This window comes from Aphelocoma coerulescens, chromosome 12 (assembly GCF_041296385.1).
Source record: "Aphelocoma coerulescens isolate FSJ_1873_10779 chromosome 12, UR_Acoe_1.0, whole genome shotgun sequence".
Taxonomy (NCBI): Eukaryota; Metazoa; Chordata; class Aves; order Passeriformes; family Corvidae; genus Aphelocoma; species Aphelocoma coerulescens.
This window is the reverse complement of record NC_091026.1, coordinates 310,173-323,840: the sequence shown is the minus strand read 5'-3', so window position 1 is coordinate 323,840 and position 13,668 is coordinate 310,173. Positions and strand designations below refer to the sequence as shown.

The following is a 13,668-nucleotide window of genomic DNA, read 5'->3' as shown; positions in this document are numbered from 1 at the left end:
CTCTTCTGTGGTGTAGCAGTCTTCACGAATTTCCTTCCTCTTTTGGTCCTATGCTGCATTGCATATGATATAAATAAAACAAGTATTGTAAGAACACTCACATTCCGCTTCAGGACTCACAAGGAGGCCAAGGTACAAAGTTTAACACAGTATTTAGAAAAAACGGCATTAAAATGTAATGTCTTTTAAAAAAATTTATTCAGATCTTCCATTGATTGCAGAGTAAATGATTTATCATACACAGGCAGTAACTCATGCAACTCCCATAGGCAGAAATGACACTGGAAGGCAGGAAAACCAATTGTGGGATTGTTCCCAAAGCACACACTGCTTGGAGTAGCACTGCCAGTCTAGACTATCCAATGAGTTGACATGCTAAATGAGGAAATTCTAACTACACGTTGTATTAAAAAACATTTTCGAGAACAGTTTCTTTCAACCATTTCTGACTTTGATAATCCATTTTGCACATGTGATCAGCATTGTAATGGGGCTTGAGTTAGCAACTGTTCTGAATGTAATTCCAGGGTTACTTGCTTTAGGAGGATAAACAGAGGCGTAAGCACCCAAAAAGTCAACTCCAATTGTCCCTTCCTTGCAGAAGGCTCTGCATCTCTTCTAAGATCCACATCAGCCCAGATGTCTGCCCTGCTCCAGCAGATGGGCAGCTGCCATAGTCGTCCATAGACAGACATTTCCTGAGGTCAGTGATGAAGAGCTGTTAAAGCATTTTGGATTTCTGAGTATAGGTCAGATTTTAAACTCCCTACATTACTGAGTTTATTTCAATGTGAAAGAATAAAATCAATTTTTCTAAGGATCTGAGCTTTAAGAGGACACTTCCTATGAGAGGATAGATTTACCTAGTCTCCAAAACCATCTGAAATTCCTATCTTAAAATAAAGGTGTTAAAGTCCAATTTTGAAAAGACCTCTAACAAGCCCCATCTTATGCAGGAATAACAGGGAAGCAGGAAAAGAAAATCTTCTTGCATATAAATGGGCTGGTGGAGATCTATGTTTTGTTCACCAGGTTTTCATGTGCACACCATGTGACCAGTGAGTGTCTGGCCATGTTTCTCCTTGTAAAAATAAAAAATAACCTAAAAACAAGTATCCACAAAGCCATCCGGCTCATCTAGCCAAAGACAAGCTCTGTGCTCCTTACAGAAGGTGCATAGTGCAGCAGGCAGACATGTCAGAACCTACCCCACATACCCCATCAGACCTTCAGAGTTGGCCCTGGTCCATAACACCTAAAGGTTTTACAATAATATCAAAGCATTTACACTGGGTGTCACTGCTGTCCATGTAAACATTTGATGTCTTTCCTGTTAGTGGATTCATCTGAATCACCTCAGACAACACACTCTGCACTGGACCAAAGGGAAGCAGGAAAATATTTTTATTAATTCTGAATTTTTACTTACTGAAGTAATGTTGAGAAATAGAGACATCAGCATGGAGGCAAACACCATTCAAGGAACAACCACTAATTAAACTTGAGCTACCAAGACCTCGAGGTGAAAGCTCCATAAAGGTACAGACCTTGTGAGATGTTTCAAGCATGAAGTAGTATATTAATTTAATGTTTAAGGTTTACTTCCAGAAGCAGAAAATACAATGCTTTCTTTGTTGTTGTTTAAGGTTGAATTGCTTTTGTACAGATACTATAATTGGGAGGGGGTGGTGGTGCAACATCTCAGTGTGTACAACACTAAAATACCTTCTTTTTCAGATGACAATGACCATCTATCACATGGACCCATATCTTCTAAACATTTCAATTTATGAACTTAGTATCTTCTTGATAATAAGCTTCTGGATCTTCTTAGCTTTTTTTGTTCCAAAAACCTCTCAAACTCCATGCTTTTTGCATCCCCAAATCCCTTGAGGCAAGCACCCATTACATACATAAGTGTAATCAATTCTACAAAGCACAGGGTGGTGAGCGTAGGGCATTTGGCCAACTGGCATTACAGAGACCACATGTGATTTCACTGATGAAGAAACATGAAAACAATTTATACTCTTTCAAGAAATTTGCTGCAGTCTTTTCTGTAGAATTCAGAAGCCTGGGGAGACCAGAAGAACATCTGGAGACCAGCTGGAACATGCTTCTTCCTGGCTCCTCTTCCATCATACTTTGGGATTGCCACCTGTTTGACTATTAGCTGGCAGCTCTCTGGAAGTACCACAGCCTACACATGATTGGTTTAGCTTCTATTTCATATTTTCAAAATACATTTGTTCCATTTAGGCATTTCCTGTTGCCATACATAGTTCTTACAACGTATGGAAAACAGACCAGGTTTAAACAATAAGATATTATTACCTAAATTACTTTTTTAAAAAATTATCAACAATGTAAACAATATTGTTAAATCCAACTTACACTTCACAGCTGCATGAGGTATAATGACAGGACAGGCAATATAAAGTGACATGTAATTGGTTATTGCTGAATCAATTTCTTCTGGAAGGCTTCTCTAAGTGGCTATCTAACATTGGAAAATGAAGATAATAAAACCTTACCAGCTATACATTACAATGTAAAAGTAACTATTTTGCTGTGACTCAAATTGAAACAGTAATTTTAAAATATTACACTTTCTGTGCGATAGAAGCCTGTACAATTTCTAGGAGGACAAAGCCACTTGCCTTGGGGTTTCTGCAGAGGATGCATTTTGGCCAGTGCAGTTTTGGTTTTGGGTTTCCTTCCAGCCTGATGGAGACATTGCGCTGAGCTGATGTGCTGCAGTTCCCCACATGCTTCCAACACTGGACTGGCATCAATGTTACATTTGATTTGGAAAGGAGAGCACGGGCAACCTGAGGGAAGGAGGGAAAGAAGTTAGTATTTATCTTGTTCTATTGATCCTGAAGAAAATTTGTGCTACTTCTGGAGGTATGTCACCCATTAAAGTTCCTGAGGAAGGGAAGGGGGGTATAAGAGGGGTGAGCCATTCACAGTTATTACTCAAAACCAGCCACTCACAAGTGATTACAACCAATATATCCAGCCTTAATAATCCTGTTAAACTGCCTGACTGGTAAGATAGGCAGAATTTCAGCCATTCTGTCTTCAACTAATTATTTACTTCTTTACTACAGACACCCAAAATAAAAGAGCAAATATAAAAGTTAAAAACCACTTCAAGAGGGTTTCTCCAAACAGAGACACAAGTGCTATAGCATATAACATCGTGTTACCTGGTAAAGTACAACTAAATTAGGGTGATTTAGAAACGTGTTCCATGTGGTGGGGATGGTTCAAGTGCCATTTCTTTGGATTTAATCACTCAAGTTGTATTTTATCCCTATTTATTACTCCTCCTTATATAAAATATTAACATGCCTGCAAAACACTCTGGTCTAGAAGACGCCATTAAGATACAATCTAGTGTCAACACAAAGAAAGAAGTGATTAATAATGATTGTTGGTCTTTAGTTTAACATTGTTGATTCACTTCTGTGGGGACTCAGAAAACAAACTATCACGGATCCTGCAGTATTTGATTTGGAGTTTTTTTGGACTTGTGGCAAGCCTACATGAAACCCTCACATCAGCTTTACTAGTATGTCATGAGAAGGTTAAAAAAAGAGTTTAAAAAGGAATGTGGTTTAAAATTGCTGTATATGAGCATAAGAATATATAGGCTTCTGGTAGCACTCAGAAATGAAAAACACAACAAATTTAGAAATTTGAACATAAATGCACTAAAAAAGGGCAAAGAAAACATGACAAACATTCTTTCCCTATTACTGTCTTAAAATGGACTAGCTGAATTTATCAGAATCTCACTAGAGTGGAGGGTAGCCTGCATCACATAGAAAGGATTCACCTAAAGGTGAAAAACCAGTCTTTGCCTTTCTGTGATGTCTTCAAAAACATGGCTTTAGCTTCAAAAGTGCAACCTACTTTCAGCCAGATTCCTATCAAGATCAAAAACCTGAAATGAAAAGCACTCTCATTCACATCAACTAAATTATCCTGGATTTGTATTAATGGTATTAAATCAGGATGTGACCTTTTGAATAAAGCCCCTGGAGTCTGAGCCATGCAGACTGCAGATTTTGTTGTCAAAATAGATTCAGATAGCACAAATCTACTTACTGATCTCTGCCACCCAAATATACAATCCCTGAATTCCCCATATATGGCTGCCAGTTGCTGCTGGTTGAAGCTTCATTAGCATTTCTACCACAAAAATCTTCTTTTCAGCAGATTTGAGACCAGCTATTAAAACATCCTTCCAGCTAAAAACAGGAAATTATAAGTACTAGGTTCTATTCAAATATAATTTCACTGACCAGAAAAATGCTGTGAAAACAGAAAAGATTGTTAGAGCAGATTAATAGATTATTGCAAATACATCATGACTGATAGAATTTGCACTGATGGCTTGACTCTGGGTGCCAAAACCTCCCTGTGACAGCAGCAGTGCTGCCACAGGCCAGATTTTAAGGGGAAGGACTAGGACTTCTTCCTTATGAACAGTAGCTCAACACAGCCAGAAATTAAAAGAGTGCACAAGGGAAAAGCCTGAATTTGAGAAAATTAAAAGGGCAGCATGCAGAAAACAGAGCTCAATATTTCAGCAGGTATTCACCATCGTGTGACTGGAATGCAATCTAGCAATGTTGTATTTTCTCAAAAATTGTTTCAGTGATCCAATTCCTCAGTGGACAAATCTCTGCACCTACCACAGCTCTAGAAAGTATTAGAAGACCCCTCTAACCCATGCTATGTTGTTTGATGACACAAGCATGGCAGCAGTGTCAGCTCTGGCAAAGCACTGAAGTCCTGGTAGATGCCAGACATGTCCACAGTCCCCCACAGCAGCTGAAGGAGGAGAGCCACAGCTTCTCCTGCCCTCAAGCACCACATTCCTGGCGGATCCCTAGCTGATCATCTTAAGCTACCCTGTGCTGACTTTGGGTAAGGTACCAGTTACCCTAAGAATTCCCCATTCTTCTTCAACCACTGCCACAAAAAAGGACTAGCCTGTTGGTATAGTTTTGTGAAGTTTCAAAAGGAATTAAAACCCAATTCCTTTTTCTTTCCTCCTGGGATTCATCGTTGTGAATGCAGGCCCAACCACCTTACTTTTTTTACTGAAAACAAGAGCTAGTGGCTCCTTCATTAGTTTCAAATGTGTGGTCCCACCAGACACCTCTTTTGTCTAGGTTAAAACCTCTAACAAGCTACTTACAGTACTGCAAATAAGAGTGTTTTGACCTTTATTTTATAAATTCAGACATTAATTTTTTTCTTCTACTGCGTAATTCTGTCAAACAATCATGGCACAGGATCCTCCACTAGTAATTACTCAACCAACACATCCATCTTGCCCAAAATTTGGCTCTGAATGTTTTAGGACTTGTGCTCAGAGGCATTTGCAGAGCAAATACTTCATGAGGTCTTATGCTACTTCCCATTAACCAAGAGGATCCAAAGTATCCAAAGGGCGCAAGGCAGAAAATAAAATTGATAAGCACCAGGAAAGAAGAGGAACTTGGAAAGACACAAGTGCCTTACACATCAAGTGTAGTGCTGGCCCTAAATCAAGAATAATATGCAGGGGTGAAGCACAGAAGTGGCTTCCATTCTTTTTATTTAATTTAAACCAAGCTGGTTCTCTCTCTTCATCTTTGATGTGGCCCTTAAGGACTGCTTTTGCGCAGAAGTCAAAAATTCCTTACATATTTTTAAAGTCCTATAAAATGACTTGTGAAAACAAGATTTACTGGATTATTTCACATGAAACTATCTGAAAGTAAAACCCAGTTTGCCAAGTGCATTACAGGTGCTACTGGGAATGGGAAATGAGAGGGACAGCATAAGTAAGATCCAGGTAATCACTCCCAAGACATCTGGTTCTGCCACATGTTTCCAGAAGTGGGAGCAGGTGATGGGCCCCCATTGCCTGCTCTCTGGCACCCACCAAACCTGCAGGACTCAACAAAGAACTGCCTCCTCCTTGAGTTTTGGTCCAGTGTTGGAGAAGGAAAACTCTTCCTAGACCAGTGTCCTGGCTGCGGCCAGGACAGGGTTAATGGTTGCAGTAGCCAGGAGGGGCATGGCCGAGACCTGGAGGCTATTCCATACCGAGGGGAAGAGGCCACTTTCAGTTCGGGTACCCTGGTGGGTGGTTGGGGTTTTGCCAGTTTCCACAGGGCGAGTGCTCGTGCATGAATCATTCACCTCTCTTGTACCCTCTGTTATTAATATTCTTGCCGTTACTCTTTGTTTCTTATTTCATTGCTGTTTCTAGTAAGCTGCTCTTATCTCAACTCCTGATCTTTACTTTTTTTCCTCCAATTCTCCTCTCCAGCCACCAAAGGGGAGGGAGAGGGGGACGGTAGAGTGAGCAAGCGACACATGGAGTGTTTCAGTGGAACACTAAAATGGGGAAGACCAGTCCTATACCACAGCAGCCTTATTTGCCCAAAGTGAGGCACAAAGAGTTAACAACAGAGCTGCCCAGAGTGGGTTGGAAACGAGTTTGATGTTAGCATTTGTTGTATTACGTATGGACCCACTGGTCACAGTATTGTGGAGTGTGCCAGTACCTCCCAGGTGCTCACAGCAGGCACTCCAAAAACCTGAGCATGCACTTCCAAACTCATAAAATCCTGCCCTAAGATTCAGGTTTACTCTGTGCACTCCTTGTGCTTCTAATATATTTAAACTCAAGTATTTCATGTCTGGCTTGTAATTCTACTCACATGAACAATGATGCTTATAACTCCTCTGTTCAAAACCAATCCAAGCAAAGAGGACCCAGATTATTCTTTTCAGAGGTAATTTTTTTGTATTATTTTAATAAAATAATAGGTATTTTAGGCTTTAGCTAAGGCAAAACTTAAACAAAACTTCTGAAATGCCTCAGTTGAGCTACAATTTGTATTTTCACTAAATTGGAAAAGTAACGTCAGTTTTTCTAACAGAATTCAAAGCCACCAGGAACATCATGGCACAGAGAACTTTCTTGAGTGTCTCCTCTTATCCTCACTAACTGCACCCAGAAGAAAGTCTGTATTTTTGAAATATTTCCCTTAGACGCAGTCACAAACTTGAAGGCTACAAATACATTTTTCTAGTAGACTAAGATAAAATACAAGGATTTTGGGTGCTCCACTAAGTTTAGCAGTAAAGAGACCAGTTGAGCCCAAGTGGTTAAACTCCAGATCTCAGGGTTTTCTACCAACACACAAGCCAGGTAAGGATCTTGTATTTGGCACTCAGTCCCTATGTAGCTATGTTCAAAAATAACCCCAGTTTAAAATAAAAAAATACCTTTTAGGTCTGTGATAGCAGCAAGAACCTGAAATGTTATTACAGTCCCTGGGTTTGGCACATCCTACATTAGCCAACCCACAGGACTTCTCCTCTAGCCCTCTGTTAGAGGAAGAGATTTTGCAGTATTCCCCTGAAACAAAGCAAGCCTACAGCTCCTTTGGCTGTTTCACACCTTGCCCTACCCTAGACTAGCTCCCAGCCCGCTCTTTCTGCTCAGCAAGGAGCACAAAGCCTTTCCCACTCTGCTACCAGGTATACCCTATTTCTTCCTCTTGTGCTGCTTTATTAACTCCAGTATTTTCCTCAAACCCACTTAAAGCTCACCTCTTCCTCCTGTCCATGGCCCAGCTGAGACCTCGGCAGGGGTGTAAGGCAGTGTGTGGTGGGGCTGTACAGCCCTGCTATAAAACCCAGCTCAGTGACACTGACAACAATTAGCTTACATTTTTCTGGCCTTCCAAAACATTACATTCAGCAAAAAAAGAGTGACAGCAAAGCCATCGCCATAAGCTTTAAGAAACAGATGCAATCAAGCAAACATTATGTTTCAAAGCAAGCAAGAATCTGGCATGGACTGCGATTCCCCACCAAAAGAGAGGCGTATCACTTACTTGTGCTTGAGCAGTTCACATATTTTTTCTTACTTGCTTATGATCTAAGACAACCAAAAAGAAGGAAGAACAGCTCCTGCTGCAGCTTTCATTTCATGGGTTAAACGCCATGTTCACAGGAACTGACCTCCCCCAGTTCACTTCCGACCACCACTGCGGTTGGTGAGTCAAAGCATATAAACGTGGCAAATGCCAGTGGAGGAGCTGTGCTAAGCACAAGTCACAGGAGATTACTGCTGGGTTTGAGTTTCAAACCATCTGAACGGCAATACAAAGGATGTGGATGGTTTAGAAGCCTGACTCTTTCTGAAATAGAAAAGAGAAAGCTAGATCATGGAATCATAGATTCTCTGAATGGTTTGGAGTAGAAGGAACCTTAGACAAACACCATCTTCTTCCAACCTCCTTCCACTAGACCAGGTTGCTCAGAGTCCCATCCAACCTGGTCTTGGAAACTTCCAGGGATGGAACAGCCAGAGCTTCTCCAGGCAGCCTGTGCCAGGACTTCACCAACCTCACAGAGAAGAATTTCTTCCTAATATCCAACCTAAATCTGAGCGCTTTTAGTTCAAAGCCATTCCCCCTTGTTCTATCACTACATACCTTTGTAAAAAGTCCCTCTCCAGCTCTCTTGTAGGCCTCCTTCATATTTTTATAGAGCTTTTTGCTTAGATACAGTTCGATATTAATGCAAGAACAGTCAGTAACAGCAGTAACGTCACGGAAACCAACAAAAACACAGTTCTCAGCACGCAAACTCTCAGTCTGCTTCACAGTCTGAGAAGGGAAATGAGAAACCATAAAAGTGACAATAAATGCAACTCCACCAGCAAGGGATGGAGTTTGTTAAAAGTTTTACATCAAATGTCTTGAAAATGTTCAAAGCTGCTTCTTCCCCTATCCTGGTCTCCTATCAGAATCTCCATGGGAAACGATAAAGGACAAAGCAAAATCTAAAATTTTTGTATAAACGCTGCATTTCAGGGCAGACTCCATCTCTGAGGATCCACAGAGGAGCTGCTGCTTTGGGTTCTTACAAAAAAACACAATGCTGGCAAACCATGCCAAATCGCTCAGTCTGAGCAGGGCTGCCAGAAATTTGGTATATTCCGTCCACCTCATTCCACCACAGAAATACAGACACAAAAAAAAGAGTTTTTCACAGAAAGAACCACATAGCTAAAATTAAAAAAAAATGTGCATATAAAGCACAAGAAGGACCAATAGATTCCCTATAACAGTAGGATTTGGGATTTTGGGATTTGGTGTACTTTTATCCTGTTCTGACTAATTTTAAATGCCTTAGATGAGGATGCTTTCGGTAACAGATGTTTCTGTAGCATCTTGAGTGTCACTACTGAACATCATTAACATTGTATCTTCCATAAACCTGCATCAAGATACCCTACCTTTATTCTCATTAGATTCTCCTAAGGTACACACCTGCAAGGTAATCCTAATAAAGGCTGTGCTTTACCAGCACTGACAAACACCTCACGTCTCTCATCATCTGAATCACAACAGACATATCCTGGAGAAAGGAGTTTTCAGCTCTGACTTCTGTTCTTCTCGAGCAGGTTTTTACATACAATTAGTAAACACCTCTTTTACACACTCATTTCAGTGCAGTTTCTGTATGTGTCATTGCAATCTTATTTTTATTGCCCTATGTGGAACAGCACCTAATTCAGGTAACTGTGCAATGCTATTCCAACACTCCTCTGCCTCTGGGACATTTCACATTTGATCCTGCAGCCAGGGATTTCCCCACAACTGCTTTAAAGATATCATTACAGAATTTTAATTACTCATTTAATCTGGTATACTTTCATTTAAAGAATTAGCTTTTCAACAGACCTACATCAGCCCTTCCCTCACAACAATAAAACACTCCTTGTCCCACTCAATGCTCCCCAGACAGGGTACTACAGCACAGTCCTCATTTTCTATCCTGCATGTAAATGAAAAAACCTCACACTCCAGACCCACATTTGTCCAGCCAGAAGCACTGCTGGCACAGTTAGTTCTACATGAAGCAGGAATGCATTGTCAGAACAGGCTCTCTGACCCCCTACCATTGCAGGGGCAGCTTGGGCACTAGGGCCTTTCCCTTAGACACAGGTTAGCTGGCAAACTGCTATTAAAACTGGCTATAAAAGTGATTCTTAAATGTTTACTCTATATTTATATAATTACAGTGGTCAGGAGAAGATTTCTGAGTGACAGAAATGAGGAGCTTCAACACCTAATTCTGTATTACAGCACTACTTAACACAGATGTGTAAACCAAATCCCTGCCAAGATCTTCATACTTACCCAAAGACAAGGTAAAGAAAAGGCAAAAATGCAAGCATGTCTCAGAAATCCTACCGGTCAAAAGTCATTACATACAACCTTACACTGGGGCAAGGAAAAAAAAACAGACAAAAAAATCAAGCAGGCATTCACTTCTAGTTTCAGGCTTTTTATGTTGCCCTGAGTACAGCTGGCCACCACATCCCCCACAGACAGCACAAAGCAAGGATCCTTCCAAGGCCAGTCAAATATGCCGCTTCCACCAAAGTGGCAATGGTAACATCTGTTGAGATGTAATACAGGATCAACTCAACATGCCACTAACAGAGAAAATTTAAACTCCCTTCCAGGACAAAAAACCAGAATCTGTCATTAACTGTATGAAAGGTCATCTTTCCCTAGCAAAGAAGAAAAGTGGTATTTCTTATTTTGTTTTTATTTCAAATATTTGGCAAATTCTTGCCAAAAATGAATCAAGGGGAAAAACACATCAGCTGAATGGGAAGAAGGACCAGCTTCCAACCCTGGTGATTCCAAGGAGGCCTGAGGAGTGGAAGAAACAACCAGAAAAGCCATACTGAGAACAGAATAAATTCACTCAAAAGGAAAATGAGAAAAAACAAAGTAAAGCACCACAGAATATATTCTCCCCCAGGACTAACATCAGGCACAATAAAGCCCCAAAACAAAAATTTTTTTTTCCTGTATGAAACAGGATGTGGTACTGCAGTTAGCAAGCACTTACCTTCAGCTCCTGAGGTTGTTAGTACAAAGTTAAACAAAAAGCTCTTGTGTTTCTACTGTGTTTTAACTGAGCCCTCTGTTAGCATCCACATGGACACTGAGGACACGCTGTCTGCTGCACAGCCCCAGCTCCCTTCAGCCACAGGAGTCAGCCCCACACTGTAGGGTTGTACTGAAACCTCTTTGTAGGAAGGCACCCAGCTCAACCAGGCTGACAGTCCAGGGACAAGTCCAGGCTTACCACCTCCTGCAGAGAAGGAGGGACTGGGGGGGAAGCAGCTCCTTGCTGTGCATCACTGTTATCAAAGCACTGGACAGATGCAAATCCCAAGAGTGGAAAACTCCACATATAATTATTTCCTTGCTAATAACTTCTAAGTGCTTATAATTTGAACTCTGCTGAAGTATGGATGAGGACTGATGGATTTTGGGGGGCTTGGGGGATTTTTTTAAGTAGTCATATACGTTCTCTCATGTGTTTTAACACAAATATTGTAATTTCTAGATCTGTGTCTGTAGTGCTGCTATGATAACGAACTACACAGATAACGAACTACAATGTCCTGAACCAATATCAAGGTTGTGTGCTTCTCCACAGTATCACAGAATCATAGAATGGTTAAGATTGGAAAAGATCTCTAATATCACCAGGTTGAACCATCAATCCCCTCACCACCTGCATGTTCACCACAAACCATGTCCCCCAGGTGTCACCTCCACACATTTTTGAACACTCGACCACTGTCCTGGGCAGCCTGTGCCAGGCTTGACCACCTTTTCAGTGAGGAAATTTTCCCTAATATCCAACCTAAACCTCCCCTGGCACAATTTGAGGCTGTTTCATCTCATCCTGTCACTTGCTACCTGGGAGAAGAGACTGACACCCACCTAAGTGGTAACTCTCAAGTTCTTTCATGCTGTTCTGTGACAAACTTGTACCAAAGTTATTCTTTTTTATTTTGTTCATATTTGTATCCCTCTGGAGAGTACCAGTCTGGCCTTAGATTTCATCTCTCAGTTTACTTGGACACAGGTGCCCACCAGTAACTTTTGCATTAGCATTTCTATCATACCTCAGAATTCGGGCATATCTTACAGATCCGGTCCCAAACTTTGGCATTATGATTTCAAGCCTCTGGTGACATTCCCACAAGGCACCCAGGAAACAGGTTTCCAATTTGAAAAAACATGTTTAATCTCTCCATCTAGTGCTGAAGACTGTTCTTTGGTAAGCAAATTCCTGCATTTAGCTATAGTCTTCTCAATATTTACACTTGGCCTGCTTTTCATATTGACATACAGAGAATAAACATTAAGGGATAGTGAAAATCAAATCCCCATAAACAGAAGGCAGTCACAAACTTTTATGATTTAACAAAGTGTAACAAACAGGCTCTGAAAATCTCATTCTTCTGGAGGAAGTATTTAGCTGACTTTTCTCCCCAAATGGCACAGTTTAATTAGGCTAAACTAATCAGCACAGTAACTTTCTGTGACACCAAGATCAAAGGTAAAAGAGAAAAACCCCTGAGACTCTTCCACCCAGTAAGAAAAGCAGGTTAGATGACATGAAAAGGCTGAGGCATAAAGAGTGACAAAGTAAAGGAGAAGGAGCCTGGGGCAGATGTCAGCCAGCCTGACATTGCAGGTGACAAAAGCCCTGCCAGAACACTGCTCACAGCACACATCAGGAGATTCAACCATCACACAAGGCTGTCAAATGCTGTTCATAGAGAACTAGAGAAAAGAAGGTAAGAAGGGATGCGCAGCCAGACTCATCTCTTTGGTGCATACAAGTCTTGTCCTACTTTTGCGTGCTGAAATGCACAGCAACTAGTTTAACTTCAGCAGTAGATTTCAAGACTTAATTCCTGCATTGGCCAAGGTGCAGATACCAAGGTCCAGACATCAAAGTCCATCTTAAGTTGTTGCAGGTACCTAATTTAGAAGGGGAAAGGAGAATTAGGTTTTCATTCATGTACTTCATTACAACTAACATGAAACCCAGAACCCATGAATTAGTAAGACTGTGTTTTGCTTTGCTTTTCTCTTTTGCAAAAGGATTCATTGCAGATAGAAGATAATGGGCCTTTCTCCCTAATTTTTTCTTGAGTTCAGGATTGAGTACTGGGCAGATAACATGCCCAGAGTAAAAATTAAGGTAAGCACTTGAAACAGACTAAACACTTTCTAAGGAAATTTTAGTTATAGCCAAGTATTTCTCATAATTTTACCCTCATCCTTCTCATTTTAGCTAGGTCAGCAGAAGCAATGGCATTTCTCTGATGCACAGGACAAGTCCCACACACCACCACTGTGGGGTCCTTCAGCACAGTAGCAGCATTTCAACACCTTTTCCTCCTCCTGCCTCTCCCCCATTCAAACTCACTTTGCATCTCATGTTTCTGGTTGTTAACTCAGTTTAGCTCTGATCGCCAGATTTAGTCTGGCTGCTTCCTGCAGGATACAGGGATGCTTATCCATGGACTACTCCTGGTCTCCCAGAAGGGAACACTCCATACAAAACTGATCCCTATACAGTGTCCTCAGAGAACAGCCAAAGGCAGCTGAGCATGAGGTGCAGTGTGTAGCTGCAACTATAAATGCATTTTCACCATGGATTTCCCAAGTTGAAGCTATCATTTTGCCTGACAGCCTCAGAGCGCTCACTGACGTCAGATGTCTATATCACCTCTAAGATGCACACACTGGA

General features: G+C 41.1%; 1 protein-coding gene across 2 annotated transcripts in view; it reads right to left on the bottom strand.

Moving 5' to 3' along the window:
- The window catches only part of FGD3 (FYVE, RhoGEF and PH domain containing 3), a 102,511-nt gene that overhangs the window by 46,253 nt on the left and 42,590 nt on the right, over window positions 1-13,668 (bottom strand). For both annotated transcript variants that reach the window (XM_069028071.1, XM_069028072.1), the window contains exon 2: window positions 2,661-2,831. In XM_069028071.1, the coding sequence (XP_068884172.1) occupies window positions 2,661-2,831 (171 nt within the window). The remainder of the gene's footprint in view (window positions 1-2,660; window positions 2,832-13,668) is intronic.